Here is a 19,322-nt window from a genome sequence, read left to right on the forward strand (position 1 = left end):
CTGTGTAAAAGTGCATTACCATAAGCCATTGGCATAGTCGTGCACTTATTATTTGATAATTTGTCACGATTAATGAAATTCGATTTGTAAGTATGAATTCGCCTTTTAAATATAAACGAATTTAAATCGTTTATAGTTAAAATCTTGTATTCGACTATAGCTTTATTTTATTACGTTAGGACGTTAGGTAATATGTTTTAAACTAATTAAAAATATTAACATTAATAAAATTTTAAACACTAGCCAGGACGATAATTACATTTAAAAAAGGCCCTGAGGTGTGAAAACGACGAAATATGAAGAAATATAAAGAATCCTGTGTTTTTCTTCAATTAATTTCTTGTAACTTTTTTAAAATGTAATTAAAAAATATGTTTAAGTCATATTTAAACGCGTTTAAAGATTGAAAAATTTAAGAATTTACTTAAATTTGGTATTTTTTAAACATTTTTACTAAATAGCCAGTTACTATCAAATACAGGAAATGACATCATATAAAAATATGGTTCAATTTTTTTTTTTTAAATTTTAAATTTTCAACAAACTTTGAACAGGAAATCAGACAATTGCTTGAAAAGTAACTGNGATCATCTATCTAACTCCTTTCAGAAAAAAAAATTTGAATTGAAATAACGTGGCTTCCGGTTTGTACCAGAGATTCATGTATAGTTAATCGGGACCTCCTGCCCCTAAGGTTTCCATATGTAGTCTCATCTTTCATCTATCTAACTCCATTTTCGATATTAAGGAAAGACAGACGAGCGGACAGACGGACGCCAGTAGGAATTTATAGAGCTACAACTTTTTCAAATTGCAGCCCAGTAAAAAAAAACTATGAATGAGATAAATATTTCTTTATTGTATTAATCTCTTATTTTTTCACATTTCAGCAAAATGCTGCTTTTATTATGTAGCTTAATATTTTGATTATCTATCAGTAATCCATTTTTAATTATTTAAACTGATAAATCTACTAATTTACTTTAAAAATTCTTAAAATAACCTATTCTACATTAGTTATCGAACTTACAAAGTCCTTCGTTTTCTATCAAGTTAGGTTTTTCTTCCCCTCTAATAAAATAATGTTTTGTTTTACTTTGAATAATTAGTGATAAAGTTTTAATTAGATTTTTTAAATGAAGATTTTAATTTAATTTATTTAAAACAAAGCCAAGAAATTTAATATATTTCAATAAATTTTCATGGGTTTACAATAGCACGTTTATTTATTATGTAATGTGTTAATTAATTGTCTATTATCTCGATTTTTAATCAAGAGTAGATTGACAATCACTTGTTAAAAAATGGCATTTTAAGTATTTCAAATTAATAAATATATTTTATTTAATCATCTAAAACCAAATTTATTAGTTAAATATTCTCGAATCCTCAACATTGTACTAGTACAGTTGCCTCGAGTATCATTATGATCATTAACTATCATTACTCAGCTGCTTTTAACTATAGCCGATGTCAGGAATGTCACGCTTTGGTTTCTAATAATAGCAGGATCCTGCCATACAGAAACTTTGTGGTCATGCTTTTATCGAGGAAAGTCATATTGAATTTTCTCTTAAAATGGATTCTATCGCAGTAAAATCGGGAAATCTTGTTCAAAATATCACAGCTGGATACTTTTAAGTTGTGCTACTTTTTCCTTGCTTCACTTTGATATGCCCACTCAGCGTTTTTTTATGGGGAACTAAAAGAACATTTATATAATTACAGACATTGAAATAACCCAAATATTATACTGTAAACATATATATTAATTGTTAAAGATAATAATCTGGCGTCACAAACCAGTTCTTAGTTTTTTATTAATTATTTAAAATTCATAAGATTGATAAGAATTAAAATTGATATTACGCTTTTTAAGCGACGAAGATATTGATTCAATGTCTTTTTGTCAGTCATGGATGAAACCACTGAACATTGGTAGTTGGTCGCGGGTGAGCCTCACGAACAAGCTGGCCGTGTGGAGTTTTCTGGTTTTTCATCACGTTCCCAGCACCTACATAGGCGTCAGTTTGTCATAGAAAGTCTTCCGCGAGCCACCACCCCTTGACAAATCGTCCATGTTTAGCTTTGCCTTATCCCATTATCCTACATTCTACAATCCTTTTTTCCGTTCATATGATATTTTGTTGCAAAGAAAGTCTCCTAATAAATGCTGAGATTAGTTTCATTGCTAGAATGCTCTCTTTTAACCTTTTCTCTTCGTTTCTTTAGCTACAACATTACTTATAAAAATTTAATAGGTTATTAGTGGCATTTTATACCGAAGATCTTTGTTTCATTGAAAAATTGTTTTGATATTTTCGGATTTACTATTTTCAACTGATTCTGTAAGTATAATTTTTAAATAAAACAATGCTTAAATAATCGAGCTTTTTAGTTTTAGCTATGATCTTGCTAAATGAACGTTGTCATAAGCTAACCAAATAGAATTATCATAGAAATACGGAAGATGAAAATACAGTATTAGGAAAGGCAAAAATTTAAAATTTTAAATTACAGTCAAACCTCTGAACAGCGGCCATTGATGGGAACATAAAAATGTCCGTTGTTTGGAAGTTACTTGGCATGTATGTTTGTTCAAAAGTAGTTCTTGAAGAATGGCCGCTGTTTAAGGGTGGCCATTATTAGAAAATTTGACAGTATTATTTATTATTATTTTTAATTTAATTGTTGAAAATGAAATATATAAAAATTAAAAACTTATTTTATCTTATTTTTAATAATAATAGTAACTTGAAAGATGTAAAAAAATGAGTATAAACGTATAGAAAAAAAAATTTTGAAAAATATGTTTAGAACATTCAGGATGAACGAAAAAAAAATTTATGGTAGGCAAATTACGAATTGACAAGAGCAAAACTAGATATTGACACTTTAAGGCTTAAAGTGTCAATATCTAGTTTTGCTCTTTCTTAAAGTTTAAGCAAATAAGATTTTCGAAAGCAGTTAAGCAAAAATAGCAACATTGTGTAATGCTGTAAAGCTCAATACAGATACAATAATTCAATATAAAATAAAATCAAATTTTAAACATTTTCACGATGCCGATTTTTTGAGATAAATTTATTATGGGAATAGTGAAAGCATTAAATAAGCTTATTTCTAGAAATAATAATTAGCAATTTTCTGTAAATGGAATTAAAAACTTATTCATTTCAACTCATTCCTAAGCAAAGAAATTAATCTTCAGTAAAAAAGTTAATTGTTTCATTGAAATTTAATTATTTTTCAATGCCATTATTTTTCACGGATTATTACAAAAAAGTGTAAATAAAAATTTTTTAAATGTTTAGTATTTGAAAAATATGATATAATATTCTAATTTATCTATATATAAAATTCTAAAACACGGACAAAATAAATCAAGTATATAACCAAATTAAATTTAGCGAAGGACATAATCTAAATGAATTACAATAAAACTGTTACATAAATCAACGAGGAAACGATTAGAATGAGATAATTTGGAAGTGCAAAACGTAAGAAGAGAAAATAATGAATGATGTGATGATAACAAACGTACTGCTGTAATAAAACGTGTAGTTGTTGCACATTTTCTAAATTTTATAACCAAATTAATTTTCATTTATAGAAACAATATATGATCTGTTGATATATAGCTTAATTATGCTTGGGATAATCGGAGTACAACAATAAAAATAGATTATTATATACTATAATAAATAATGAAACAATATACAGTTGAACCTCCAATAACGACAAATAGGCAGTTTTAATTATACAGACGAACCTCCAACAACGGCCACATAGCCGTTGTTGAAGGTTTGTCTGTATAATTAAAATTTACTTTAATTAAGGATATAATTACTATTTGTTAAAGAGTAAGAGGCATCTTCAGAATTTTATTTAGTAGACTATTCATAAAATGTTCACCAAATGTAATAAGTAAAAATTTTTACATAAAACTTCAAAGATTGACTTTATTTAGTTTTTTGTAATTAATTGTATGAACTGATTAGATATTTCTATCAATGACCAAAAGATATTAAAAGTAGTATTTATTTCAAGTTTTTCTTGACATTGATCTATGTTATTTTTGTAATATTTTCACCTATGTTTATATATACAGTATATAATATGTATAGTAGGCAGCTGTACTTATAAAATGAAATATATTACCCTATTTACCAAAACAGTATATATATATTTTTTTTTAATGGACTTTTCTACAAAAAGTATGATACAAGTTTTATTTCATAAAAAATTTTGAAAATTTTTATCACTTATTTCTTTTAATGAAAAGTCAATTTTATTTATAATAAAGTTGACACGTGAAGAAAATCCGCAAAACTCCACGAGATCGAATGCGAACTTATGACCACTGTTTAATGGTTTTAATCATTCGGCTACTGATGGGCACTCTATGCAAAGTATCTTAATATAAGTTCTTATATAAGATTTTATATACGATAAAAGAATGAAAGAATTAAAATACAAAACTCTAAATGAGCACTAGAATGAATTTATAAAGTGTAGGTTGTTAGTTAAAGGTTAAACATTTAGTACTGACAGTTAAATCATTAAATCTATGATTACGAATATAAAGAAATGTATAAAATTTTATATTAAATCAATTTACAAAAAGAAATTTGATAATAGAGAATAATTTGAATTTTTTAAGTCTAAACTAAAAATTACTTGAATATAAACAGAGATGAAATTTAAATGCGGAAAATTGGCCTTAAGTAAAATCTGAAATTTAAGTACGCTTTATTGCATTATAAATAATGTATTTTATTATTTGCATCTTTCAAATTTATTATAAATTGTATTAGATTTCATATGTTTTATAATTTTAATATCATGGATTCTAAAATTATTTATATCAAATTAACAAGACAATCTAGTCGAATCTGCAATAACGGCCACCTCTAAACGGCGGACATTTTTCAGGAACGTTTCTTTTCAAAGTGCATACAAAATAATTTCTAATAACTTCCACCTCTGAACAAAAATAAGCCCCAAAAATAAAAATAATAAATCTTTAAGTTCCGAATTTATTATTAAATATTAAATGTTAGATATTTTACTTTGTAAAAAATGAAAATTGTATTCAAAATTGAATTTTTTCTTTACGAAATTAATAAATAAATATGTGAAGTGTGAATAATTCAATAATGGTTTTAAAATTATGTGTATGATATCATTGAAGATATTGGACCTTGCAGATAAATTTCGATACATTTAAAAATAATACAAATTGAAGGCTAAAAACAAATAAAATTTGATGTCTTCTTACATCCTTTTCAACCAGAGAAACGCAATTAATATTGGCGGAGTAAACCTTTCTTTGAGGATCTTCCCTGCCTACTATTATGTAAATTGATTAAAAGTTCCTGTGAAACTGAATTTTTGTAAAAACATTTGTTGTAAAAATTTAAAAATCCGAGGATGAAATATAGATTTAAAAATAATGCAAATTTAAGACTAAATACACAGGATTGAGCAAGAATACATGTGTTCCTGTGATCGGAATGCTGAAGACCTCAGATTTTATTTGTTTTTAATCTTAAACTTGTATTCTTTCTAAATGTATATTTTAAATTTTTACAGAAAATATTTTACAATAAACCGATTTCAAAGGTACAATACAACAGGGAAGAGTCTCAAAGAAAGGTCGACTCTATTCTTGTGTTCTTTTGTCGGAAAGGGTTTACGAAAACAACAGGTTTTATTTTTACTTAGTTATCAATTTGTATTATATTTAAATATATATTTCATCTTTCAATGTTAAACTTTAAAAAAAAAAATCCATATAATTTATGAAATTTTACAATTATAGCAAAACTCTCAACTAATGATGAAAGTACTTATAAAAAATATATAATTTTCCACTCTAATTATTTTCCAAAGCATTGAATAAAGGCCGAAATTTTATTATGAAATTACTTTAACTATATTTACTACTAGCAGATATAAATAAATGCATATTTTAAACATTCTACAAAATGTTTTCCGATTAAAAGCGGTTTAATATTTTACAAAAATCATTTTCATTAACTACTTTGACATTTCCCAATCGTACTATACCGTAATTGACTTGATTGTTATGTTTTCTTAAACAAAATATGTTTGTAGGATTTTTCAAAATAGAAAACGAAATATGAGCTCTCGGGAAAAAGAAAAATGAAGTTCGGTTTGACTAGTACAGGATAAATTTAGAATATAGAGAAGTACACGTACTTTTTAAAATTTAATTAAAATTTTTTCATAGAAAATAATCAGATATTTTAATTCTTGCAATAATGTATTTCTTTATGTTAGGATATTAATTTTCCGCGTAGAGTATTTTGACTATAAAGATTTTAAAGTAACACTGTACGATGTAAAAAAAAAATAATAACTTTGATGGAATAGAGCAACCCAACACTCCTGGATGCCTCCTGGAAGGACTTTTATGGGAAACTGGGATTCCCTATCTAGGTGTTCGACATGTGAAGAAAACCTGGAAAACTCCACGAGTCCAGCTCGTTGGTGAGGCGCGAACTTGCGACCAGTTATTAGTGTTAACTAGTTTTGTCCACTTCGCAACTGGTGGGCTTATAAAAAAAAACTAAATTTATTTACAAAAATACAAATTACACCTGGATACAAATTCTGCTTAACTTTTTAATAGTAAATTTCTAAACAGACACACTTTTCTCCTGTAGACCCTGTAGACCCAAGAGGGCCTTTTATCCAGGTCATCAAAAATACGGCCAATCCCACAGTGGGGCCGCCGGGAACCCGAAGTATCCGGGACATATCCCCAAAAGAATTCCTGGGGTTGCTCGCTCGGATTCGATTTCGGATCCTCCAGAACGGTAGGTTGACAACTTAACCGTCTTGGCCATCCAGCCGGAAACTTACATGATATAAATGTTAAAATATATTAAAATTAAAAATTATATTTAAATATTCGGTAAGATAATTTTTTTATTTANTTTAAAATAATATATTTCCTAAGTTCCTAAAATGACGAAATAGTCCTTACTTTAACAGACCTTTCTTTGTAAGCTACGAAGGAATTCGAAAGACTTCAATCCTACCTCCAACTACATTTCGCCAGAATTTCTGCCCTATAACCATACAGTAGCCTTTCAATTCCAACAATAGCCTACAAACAAAAGTCTATTGGAGTAAGGACTATCTCATTTTTAAAATGTTTTTCGTTAATAAGCGAACTTTTAAGTTTAGTTCTACAATTTATTATACAGCTTTTATATTTAAAATTTTTATTTACTTACTACTATAAAAATTTAGTATTAATATCTCTATAATTATATATAAAATTGAACAAATTACTACCAGAGAAAAATAATTACAGCAAATCCCAAAAGATAAAAAAATTAAAAAAAAACACAGACACACACACACAAATGTGTGTGTATGTCTATCCGTAGAGGGTGTAAAATAACTGTAATTTTCCGATAGGTACAGGTATTATTATTATATTTTTTATAACAAAAATTTTTCTAGTATCTTAATGAATTCTTTATTTTTATTATTATTATTTTTTTTTATGTAGTAATAACAACTGAGCAATAACACGAGTAAAAGCAAACTTTTATCTTCTGGACGTAATTAACGCTAGTGGAGTGGAGTTTGCAAGAAAATCTTCTATGCAAAAACGACAATTAGACTTATCTACGTGTAATATGTAAGTCTCCGTATACTTTTTTTTTCGCCCTAACTTTTATATCAATATTTTCCTCATAAATCATAACAATTTCTGACATCTAAACGACTTCTAAAATGGCGGAGAAGCATTAAACTGCCAGACACCCCCTAGGGAGCGTCGCCGATACTAAGATGAAACTAAAATGTCACCAGGACGGAAAAGAGTGATATTGCATCTTTTATTTGCAGATTTTTTCCCTCTTTCTTTTGTGTTTTATTCTTTCTTATAACTTATAATCGTATTGGGAAATAAAGGATGCTGTAAATATTACAACTTTTCTTATGTAAAATAATAAATTTACTTTTTCTAGTAGATAAAAACAAAAAAAAAATTAACTTAAATTAATGTTTTTGAATATTCATTCGATAATTTTTTTTAAAATTATATCGGTAAATTGATGTAATACGTTATAATAAAATGATCAATGAGCGACGTATTTAACGATATCTATGACTTATGACGTTTCCTGGATATCTGACGTTCGATTACGTAACAATATTTTAAAGACGTCATAACTAATTTGGTTTTTAATTTGAAATAATTTAACTATTTTTATTATTTATAAACTAATTTACTAATTAATAAGTATTTATTTAATTAAAAATAATGTTGTATAAACATAAATAATGTGAATTATCAATAATATAGAATTAATATAATTTCGTATTTTTTTGTTTAATATTGTTAAAAATTAAATTCTAATTATTAAAAAAATAATAAAATAAAATTCTGTACTAATTATATGTGATTATAAAAAAAAACGATAATTAACGATTTAATAATGATTTTAAATTGCAGACGACATTTCAAAATTGCATTCATATCATTTTAAAATTTCAATTAATATTTAATATAAATTATTAAAGTAATTTAAATTGTTTATAGTAATTTATCAGATGTTTTAATTATCGTTACGTATTTCATATTTAAATTTTCAAAGTGACGTCATTTGTTTGCAGATATAAATTTTCTTTCTGTTTAAAGCGTTTAAAGGTTAGCGCTTTGTTCGTTATAAATTATTATCCGTTAATTTAAAATAATTTTAAATTATAAATGAATAAAACTCTAATAACGTATTTCGAATTTTGAAGTTTTAATTAAAATTCTGGTATTGAGATTATAGTTGGGAGCCAGACGATAGCATATTTTTTTAAAAAACGTCATTATGACGTATTTAATTNTTCGATACATTTAAAAATAATACAAATTGAAGGCTAAAAACAAATAAAATTTGATGTCTTCTTACATCCTTTTCAACCAGAGAAACGCAATTAATATTGGCGGAGTAAACCTTTCTTTGAGGATCTTCCCTGCCTACTATTATGTAAATTGATTAAAAGTTCCTGTGAAACTGAATTTTTGTAAAAACATTTGTTGTAAAAATTTAAAAATCCGAGGATGAAATATAGATTTAAAAATAATGCAAATTTAAGACTAAATACACAGGATTGAGCAAGAATACATGTGTTCCTGTGATCGGAATGCTGAAGACCTCAGATTTTATTTGTTTTTAATCTTAAACTTGTATTCTTTCTAAATGTATATTTTAAATTTTTACAGAAAATATTTTACAATAAACCGATTTCAAAGGTACAATACAACAGGGAAGAGTCTCAAAGAAAGGTCGACTCTATTCTTGTGTTCTTTTGTCGGAAAGGGTTTACGAAAACAACAGGTTTTATTTTTACTTAGTTATCAATTTGTATTATATTTAAATATATATTTCATCTTTCAATGTTAAACTTTAAAAAATAAATCCATATAATTTATGAAATTTTACAATTATAGCAAAACTCTCAACTAATGATGAAAGTACTTATAAAAAATATATAATTTTCCACTCTAATTATTTTCCAAAGCATTGAATAAAGGCCGAAATTTTATTATGAAATTACTTTAACTATATTTACTACTAGCAGATATAAATAAATGCATATTTTAAACATTCTACAAAATGTTTTCCGATTAAAAGCGGTTTAATATTTTACAAAAATCATTTTCATTAACTACTTTGACATTTCCCAATCGTACTATACCGTAATTGACTTGATTGTTATGTTTTCTTAAGCAAAATATGTTTGTAGGATTTTTCAAAATAGAAAACGAAATATGAGCTCTCGGGAAAAAGAAAAATGAAGTTCGGTTTGACTAGTACAGGATAAATTTAGAATATAGAGAAGTACACGTACTTTTTAAAATTTAATTAAAATTTTTTCATAGAAAATAATCAGATATTTTAATTCTTGCAATAATGTATTTCTTTATGTTAGGATATTAATTTTCCGCGTAGAGTATTTTGACTATAAAGATTTTAAAGTAACACTGTACGATGTAAAAAAAAATAATAACTTTGATGGAATAGAGCAACCCAACACTCCTGGATGCCTCCTGGAAGGACTTTTATGGGAAACTGGGATTCCCTATCTAGGTGTTCGACATGTGAAGAAAACCTGGAAAACTCCACGAGTCCAGCTCGTTGGTGAGGCGCGAACTTGCGACCAGTTATTAGTGTTAACTAGTTTTGTCCACTTCGCAACTGGTGGGCTTATAAAAAAAAGACTAAATTTATTTACAAAAATACAAATTACACCTGGATACAAATTCTGCTTAACTTTTTAATAGTAAATTTCTAAACAGACACACTTTTCTCCTGTAGACCCTGTAGACCCAAGAGGGCCTTTTATCCAGGTCATCAAAAATACGGCCAATCCCACAGTGGGGCCGCCGGGAACCCGAAGTATCCGGGACATATCCCCAAAAGAATTCCTGGGGTTGCTCGCTCGGATTCGATTTCGGATCCTCCAGAACGGTAGGTTGACAACTTAACCGTCTTGGCCATCCAGCCGGAAACTTACATGATATAAATGTTAAAATATATTAAAATTAAAAATTATATTTAAATATTCGGTAAGATAATTTTTTTATTTAAAATAATTCTATAAAGATTAAGGTAAAAATTTCATTTACAAGCAATATATAAATTACTTTCGGCATGGTAAAAAAAATTATTTATTTGTTGCAGATAAATGCTATCTGAATTTTTTCAAGTCGAGTTTTTCTAATCAAATTAATAAAATATATAAATATAAGATTATATAACTAATTGCATTATAGTCTTATAAATATCCATTTATAGTCATTTCCTTATTTGTGTTTTTAATGATTTCATCTCATGATTATATATCATAAAGTAAAATCATGTCCATATCATTCAGAAAAATTCAAATGATTTGTCATCTGTTCAGTTCGACTGACTTCTTCCCACAGAATTCATTCTGATTTAAATGAGCTTTATTGAAGGATCACCAATTCCTGATCTCAACTTAATTGATTAAGAATAATTAACATAAACAAGATTTCGTTTTATTGATCGAAACTGACATTTTTTAATCATCATAAAAATATCCTGTTCAAGTTTAATTTAAGTTAAATTAATGGCACATCGATCGATTGATTAATAAACACGAGATACGAACACATTGGAAGTTTTATGGTCAGCTATAATTATCTATATTCATTATATACGGGCATGACCAACAATGGATGAGGTATGGCAAGATGTCCCGATAAATTATGGGATTTTAACCGAGTTCGAATTTGAATCCTCGTGGAGATAAGCGATCCTCTAAGGCAGCTGTCCCCAACCTTTTTATCGCCGCGGACCGGTCAACGTTTGATATTTTACAGCGGCCCACTGAGGGGGGACGTTGATTGTTTATATTTTAGATTGATTTAATTTAATTGTATTTAAACATGCCTTCAAAATAAAATATAGTTACACCAAAAAATGAATATAATCTGATTTAACATTTTAACTCACTAGAACGTTAAATCAATGAGAACCCTGAGCTTGTTTCTTTGAAACAAGACGGTTCCATCTGGGAGTAATAGGAGACAATGACACCCGAAGTGTGTTTCATATGTCCAGTTTATTCCGTTGTTCCGTCGTCCATTAAAAGTCGCACAAACCCGAGAGAAATACACCATAGTAAATAAAATGGAAATACCAGTAATTTAATGTTTCTTGGGCGGCCCAGTACCATTTGATCCACGGACCTGTACCGGTCCGCGGCCTGGGGGTTGGGGATCACTGCTCTAAGGTAACCATCGTATCTCTATCGTATTGACAAAGTTTATTAAATTTACATATATTTTCACATAAAGACTAGTATAGTATTTATTTTCAAGCTAGTAAACTTTATTTATAAAATCTCTTGTCAATAAATAGCTTTCTTTATGTGTACACCAATCATACGTATTTATATTGTATCTTGTAAATACGCATTTACAGCAAACCTACAACATTTACAGCAAACTAGGCCTATACACATTTACAGCAAAACATTTTAGAAAACGGTTATTTCTACACAAAATAATTTAAGCACAATGCAAATAAAATCTCATAAAAGCCGTTTTAAGTCAATATAGGCTAAATAATTATTTCTGAATATTTTATAATTTTTTTTTCGAGTAAACACATGATAGGAAGCAGCTTTTTTCTTTGGTTTAAAGAAAAGCAATTGATTAGAAAAATTTTAAAATAATAAAATTATTTCAATAAAAATTGATCGATACTTTAAATTTAATTTTATATTTTAAAAGTTTACCTAAATAAAATTTTACGGAATATTTATATCAAATGTAAATGTAAAAAACACAGACACACACACACAAATTGCTTTAAATGGAGCCTATCGATGACTTCAGCGCCTTAAAATAGCCACAATTTTATCAATTATCATTCAAATTTTTTAAATAAATATTTTATCTGCATACTTGCATAATTGGCGTATTTAGCATAAATATTGAATCAATTTGTTGTTTATTCAGAGTATTAAGCTGTGGCCTGTATATCCCCCGTTTTATTTTTGAACAACCATCATTAATTTACACTATTAATTATCTCAAATAGGTCTGCCAAAATAGATAATCAATTTTTATGACTGTTTTTATTTGGTGATTTAAAGTTACCTTATGTTAAAATATTCAATTTTTAAGTAAATCTCGAAATCAAAAATCCAAGAAATGATATGGGAGATCTGTTAAGGAAGATGCTTTCTGAGAAGACTTTCTACTGAAAACTGACCTCTATTTAGGTGTTAGACACATGAAGTAAACCCGGAAACTACGTGGCCAGCCCATTGGTGAAGTGCGAACCTACGACCAACTAAACTACCAGTGTTCAGTAGTTTTACCCACTTGAACAATGGTGGGGTAAAAAAAAAAACAAGTTAAAACGAGAAATTGGTTTAGATATGATCGCAAAATGAATGCCACATCTTGAGATTGTTATTGCGTGAAATATAATATACACTAGCAAATACAAAATGTAAATTTTAGAAATTTATGCGTTAGAGAATTTTTCTTATATTATATTAACTCGAATTTTCAAAAACAGAAATAATTTTGAGCATATCCTTTTAAAATTCCAATAAATTTCATTTATAACAAGTTTTTCCTTTTACCGGAAATGATGTCACTAAACCAAATAATATATTATTTTCTTGACAGTTGACTTATTTCAAAAAAGACATTTATTACTCATTTTATTTTCTCTTCTGGTTCAGCTGGATAATTTTCTGCCGTTAGATAAGTGTATGCTGTATACAGTATACTACGTATTATGTACGAAAAGAATTGCAAACGTGTTTGAGAAAACTTCAAGAAATAAAATAAATACGTGTCATATACAGTATATTATAGAAAATAACAATAAAATATATCTAATTATTCCATATATATAAATTTCATTTTATTATTAAGTTTAATTATTTAGTTAACATCGATTAAGGTATGATATTCTTTTTCATGTTTAACAAGGACACTAGCTTATATCATGTTTATTTATTTATTTATTTATATTTTGTTAATAGCTATTCCACAAATCATGATCTCTATAATGTTAATAATCACTTTTAAAAACTGAAACATAAACATCCATGATTTACATTGGATTCAAAATTATAGTACAGTATTGATGTGTTGCATATAATTAATTATATTTTTGCAAATTATACTGTTATGTTATAAGTATATATGCAAGTGTATATATATACACTTGCATATATACATGCACATAGAGCGAATCTACGGGAATCTATATACGAGTATTTAAAGTGTGTCCAGGAATATTTAGTAACAATCTTAGAAGACGGTTACCCTCTAAGATTGTTACTAGATATTCTTGCACACACTTTACATACACTTACATACTAAATATTATACTTTACAATATGTATACTTTACATAGTAGATATTCCTGTACACACTTGTTCCTGGATGGGAAGGATTTACAGATAAGCTATACAAGCTGTAGCTTAGGGTCTCGTGTTAGAAATCTAGAGCGTAAATATATGTAATAATGTAGATGTTTGTAAAAATGTAAGGCTCTACGTCTTACACCTTTACATATATCATTACTTGGTGGAGAACGGCCTCCTATATATTATAGCTTAGGCCTACAACAAGTCTAAGTCTAGTCCCGTTCTTGGATCCGCCTGCACACACTTTAGACAAACGCGTATATATATTTATAAATTATAATTTTGCATAAAGTATACAACAGTAAAACCGATTCAAACAGAATCGAGTCTCCATTCTAATTGGCTTTATTTTAAAAAGCGCAAAAAATATTAATTAGCACTTACTATTTTACTAATACCGAAGTAAAAGAAAAATATTTATAAAATTAAATAGGAATTATTAAGATAGGCTAAATCGTAGTTTTTTAAAATTATGTTTCCGTAAATACGAACGTTTCAAGTGATCTAGGTTCATAAACTTTGAAATGTTGTACGCGAAAATAAAAAATAAATCATTTCTGATATGGGCTTAACAAGACTAAATAATAACTAAGGCTAGAACATCAAGGCATTAAAAATGATATAATTTATAACTTATGAGTTATATGTTATCACTTATAAGTTATAACTTATAACTAGAGCTAGGATATCTAGGCACTAAAAATCGTTTATATGAATTTTAGTGCTTTTATAGCACTGACTAATATTTTATTGATATTTTTTATGAATAAAACATTTTAAGGACAAGTCTTTAATATATTAATAATTTTATTATTATCAGTGTATTTGTTTGTAATTATATAATTTGTTGATATACCCTTTGTCAAGATTAATGAATTTCAATCGTGATAAGAGTTTCATAAATTCTTTTTTATAGGCTATATATTAATAATTAGTCGAAATCTAATAATTTTAAATGGTATTGCAAGATATCAGAGTTTTTATCGATAAGGTTACTCAAAAGTCAGTTTACCGAGATATATTTTTTTAAACTCTGTATTTGAAATATTTACTTCATTGAAAAATACTGAAATACGAATTATAATATGCAACTATTCAATGTCAGCCCAAAAGTGAGTTACCTTTGGACTTTCTACACATATTAAAAAGGTTAGAATTTAAAATTTTCAATCTACATTACTATAGTTATATATACTTTATATAATTATGTTTTCATTAAACAATTTATTCCTTATATATACTATGAAATTGAACTTTATGGCGTTTTTATAACTATAATATATCATACTAAGCATCATAATTCATAGAATAAATATAATTTAATAATAACAGTCTTCAAATAAGCTGTAGTTAAACCTCAGAACGGCCAATGAAGAGAACATAAAAAATGACAGTTGTTCAGGGTTATTTTATATGCCTTTAATGACTGCTGTTTAAAAGTGGAAATTCGATTGTATTAGAGTTAGGAAGTAACATTATAAAATGAAACACAGCTTTAAATTAAATTAAATTATAGAATAGCACATTAAAACTACATCTTGATTTGCAATATTAGGAAAAGCATTTAAACAGTTTAATGAATTACACTCAAAACGTTCTCAATTCAACTTATAACAAATTAATATAATAATTTATGCAATTTACACGATCGGCGTTATTCATTTTAGTAGGATTATTAAGCAAATGACTCAGAGTATATTAATCCTAGTACACCTTTTCATATTAATCTTCGTACACTAATCCAAACAAATCATAGCCGCAATACCTTAATAATCTCTACATGATTTTCTCGCAAATCTTTCCTATAATGATCTTATAGACAACCAGGAAGAATTATATAATAATTATGACTCCATATTATTGCAATTACAAAGGTTGCTATAGGATTTTGACCTCTCCGAAGCATTGTAAGTGGTTGACATCTTTGGAGGGTTAAAATCCTGACTTTAATTCTTATAAAATATATTTTAAATTTTTTAAAAATTGAAAATGTTTTGAAATTTCTATGAATTTATTAAAATATTTTCAATATTCAAATAAATTTAAACGTAAATAAATAAATAGTTTGTTTATTTATAGTTATGTAAATAAATAAATAGTTTGTTTATTTATTTACCGTTAACACGAATTTATTTATCAAAAAGTAACTTTTGTTTATTCCTTTTACTTTATAAATTAAACTAAATATTATACTTTTATTTTTATTTTATAAAATAGAAAAATTTCTACAAAAAAACCCCACAAAATATGCGATTTAGCACGGAAATCCTTTATTCTTCGTATTATAATCTTTATGCTTGAAGCATTTCAGACTAGCCTTGTTCTTAATCCTTTATTATCATTTTATCNTATAAGATGTTACTAACGTGAAAAAAACCCCACAAAATATGCGATTTAGCACGGAAATCCTTTATTCTTCGTATTATAATCTTTATGCTTGAAGCATTTCAGACTAGCCTTGTTCTTAATCCTTTATTATCATTTTATCCGTTGTTCTGAATGGGTTATATTACTCACGCAAAACACTTACCTTCCTCCGCTGGCACAGATAATCGATATATAATATACCATATTAAACATAAAACTTACATTAACTTACGATCATGCGAAACAAATACATAAATTTTAAGAATAAGCTCGTCTGAAATCCATTTTTTTCTTCTTTGTTGCGGTTGAAAGGTAATTAAAATTGATCGAATTATGAATATAATTAAGAATAATAGAGCCGTCAAGAGGCGAAGGAGCTGGAGAGTTTTGCCCGAGCCTCTATAAATTAATGTTATTTTTATTAATAAAGAAACATTCTACATAAGCTATTTCATCTTATTAAAAAATATAATAATAAAACACAAAGAAGGAAAAAGAGATCCGCTCCGTATCCTCAGAACCCATACAAGCCCTCGATGACCTTATATATAGGCTATATAATATTATTTAAAATTAAAACTTACTTTTTCTCGGAAAATAACAGCAAGAATTCCAACAGCCAATTCAGATACCAGAATCAAAAACAAGAAGACAAAATATTTGCATAAAGTATACAACAGTAAAACCGATTCAAACAGAATCGAGTCTCCATTCTAATTGGCTTTATTTTAAAAAGCGCAAAAAATATTAATTAGCACTTACTATTTTACTAATACCGAAGTAAAAGAAAAATATTTATAAAATTAAATAGGAATTATTAAGGTAGGCTAAATCGTAGTTTTTTAAAATTATGTTTCCGTAAATACGAACGTTTCAAGTGATCTAGGTTCATAAACTTTGAAATGTTGTACGCGAAAATAAAAAATAAATCATTTCTGATATGGGCTTAACAAGACTAAATAATAACTAAGGCTAGAACATCAAGGCATTAAAAATGATATAATNGTAGTTTAACCTATACTGAAAGTTAGATACAAGATATTTAATTTTTTGAAATAGTTTTAAAGTGTATTTATTATAAATGTTTAACTCACCGTTACGATCATGCATTTATTTTCTTGAATTGCACCACAACAACCCAAAAATCCAACGATTAAAATAAGTCCGCCAATTCCAATCAATGCAAATGCCAAATATTGTATAAGAGCATAATTTCCGTCAACAGTAAATAATTGAAACAACGTCTGTTTGTCTTCTTCTACTAAAATATAAATTCCGAAAGCCACAAGTGCACATCCTGACAGCTGGAGATCGGATGCAAATAAAAAACATTTCAATTTTATTATTAAAAATACTAAATCGATAAATACTTTGCTGTTTAGGTAATTAAACTAAAAAACTCACCCAAAATACTAAATTGAATGTAACCAGAGCCCCTTTGGCACATTTTGCACCGCAACTAAGTGCCATGTTTTATCACATCAATTTTATCTGCAATTAAATATTTAAAAAATTCAATTTATATTTTTGAAATTGAATAAATAAATAAATTCTAAACAACCGTGCAAAGCAGTCCACTTATGCAGAACAAATGGTGGACATATTCGCTCCTATCCTATCAACATTTTTGGTTCGTTTTATATTTTATATTCTGATTCTAACTGTTTATAAATATAGTTTATGCTATAATATAATTTTTTTCTAGAGCTGTTTATAAGTTTGAGCTTACCTTGCAAATCAAATCCGATTTCGAAAAAATCCACGAATACTTCATCACATGCAGCTATCTCCAGTGTTCGACTGATCTTTTGTTAGCCTCCACATCCTCCCCCTTCCGATGAATTTGGAGCATGCTCAGTTGTATCCTACATCTCCAGCATCCCTCAATCGATATACTTTCTACTCTGTATACGCTTTCTAGTTTTATTCAGCACATTTAAAAGAAACGATTTTTAACTTATCACCATTCTATTTTTAACTGGACACGTTTCCAAACAGTAATTCGAAAAACCGATGACTTACCTCAACGGACATTGACACCAAAATTATTCAATGTTTTGGCTACTGACCTCCTATTGTATTTCGATTCATCCTTTTAATTTGTTGACTCCATTTTTGTTGTTTTAATACTTATCATTGTCGCTGCACTGTTTACAAATTTAGGACAATATTTCTCGTTCTGATTACTTATTTAATTATACCGCTGTTTCCCACAGGTTATTTACATTTATTATGAATTATATGATATACTGAACTAATAGTTTCCTTCTGAGATATTTATAATTGATATCTTATCAGGGACATAAAAATAAGATGCGGATGAATAGCCCGAGTTTCCACTTAAACTGTTGCTCTTGTAAGCGAGCGATCGTTACAAATACGGAGATTAAACTACTTTAGCTAATACTATAAATAACAATGTTACATTTACAGTTTCATGTTAAAAATATCGGGGTATGCTTGAACTGATGGGGGATATTCTTTGAATTTCACGTTCGAATGCACATGACAAGGTAGAGGTGATGTCATCGGATGTAGTACTTTTGTTAAATATGAACAGGAAAACGAAACGAGGTCGGTGTTCTTTTTATATATATAATATCAAAGCATCATTTTTTATGGATAAGTCCATCGAGTAAAAAAAAATAAAAATAAATAAAATCAGAAAAATATTTTTCCTACAAAAATTTAATTGTTTTAATTTAAAACGTTCTCCAAAAGCTAATTTTTTTCTTTCCTTTATAAGCGCCTACAGTAAAATAGTCTATATATTTTTAAAGTATTTAAATTCGGATAAAATAGAGAATTTATTTTATAGAAGTTTTGCAGAAAAGATTTTAACAAATAAGCTTAACAATATTTTAAGTTTATTTAAAATGTAATTACAGAGTCGAATCTCCAACAACGGCCACCTCTTAACAAAGGTTATTTCTAAACGGCGCCATTTTTTCCAGGAAATTTTTTTGTTTAAATAAAAATACATACAAAAT

General features: G+C 27.4%; 1 protein-coding gene across 6 annotated transcripts in view; it reads right to left on the minus strand.

Annotated features, from left to right (window-relative positions):
* The window catches only part of LOC111633475 (CD9 antigen-like), a 34,974-nt gene extending 15,888 nt beyond the window's left edge, over positions 1 to 19,086 (minus strand). For 5 of the 6 annotated variants that reach the window (XM_023378047.1, XM_023378048.1, XM_023378042.1 and 2 more), the window contains exons 1-4: positions 18,062 to 19,086; positions 17,737 to 17,823; positions 17,427 to 17,636; positions 16,917 to 16,991 (exon numbers count right to left, since the gene is read on the minus strand). In XM_023378047.1, coding sequence (XP_023233815.1) covers positions 16,917 to 16,991; positions 17,427 to 17,636; positions 17,737 to 17,802 — 351 coding nt within the window. In that variant the 5' untranslated portion in view covers positions 17,803 to 17,823; positions 18,062 to 19,086. The remainder of the gene's footprint in view (positions 1 to 16,916; positions 16,992 to 17,426; positions 17,637 to 17,736; positions 17,824 to 18,061) is intronic. The other variant, XM_023378043.1, reaches the window with a different exon arrangement.
* Between the last annotated feature and the right edge of the window lie 236 nt (positions 19,087 to 19,322).

The sequence above is a fragment of the Centruroides sculpturatus genome, unplaced genomic scaffold (genome assembly GCF_000671375.1).
Source record: "Centruroides sculpturatus isolate CEXI.00-Female unplaced genomic scaffold, Cexi_2.0 scaffold618, whole genome shotgun sequence".
NCBI classification, from domain to species: Eukaryota; Metazoa; Arthropoda; class Arachnida; order Scorpiones; family Buthidae; genus Centruroides; species Centruroides sculpturatus.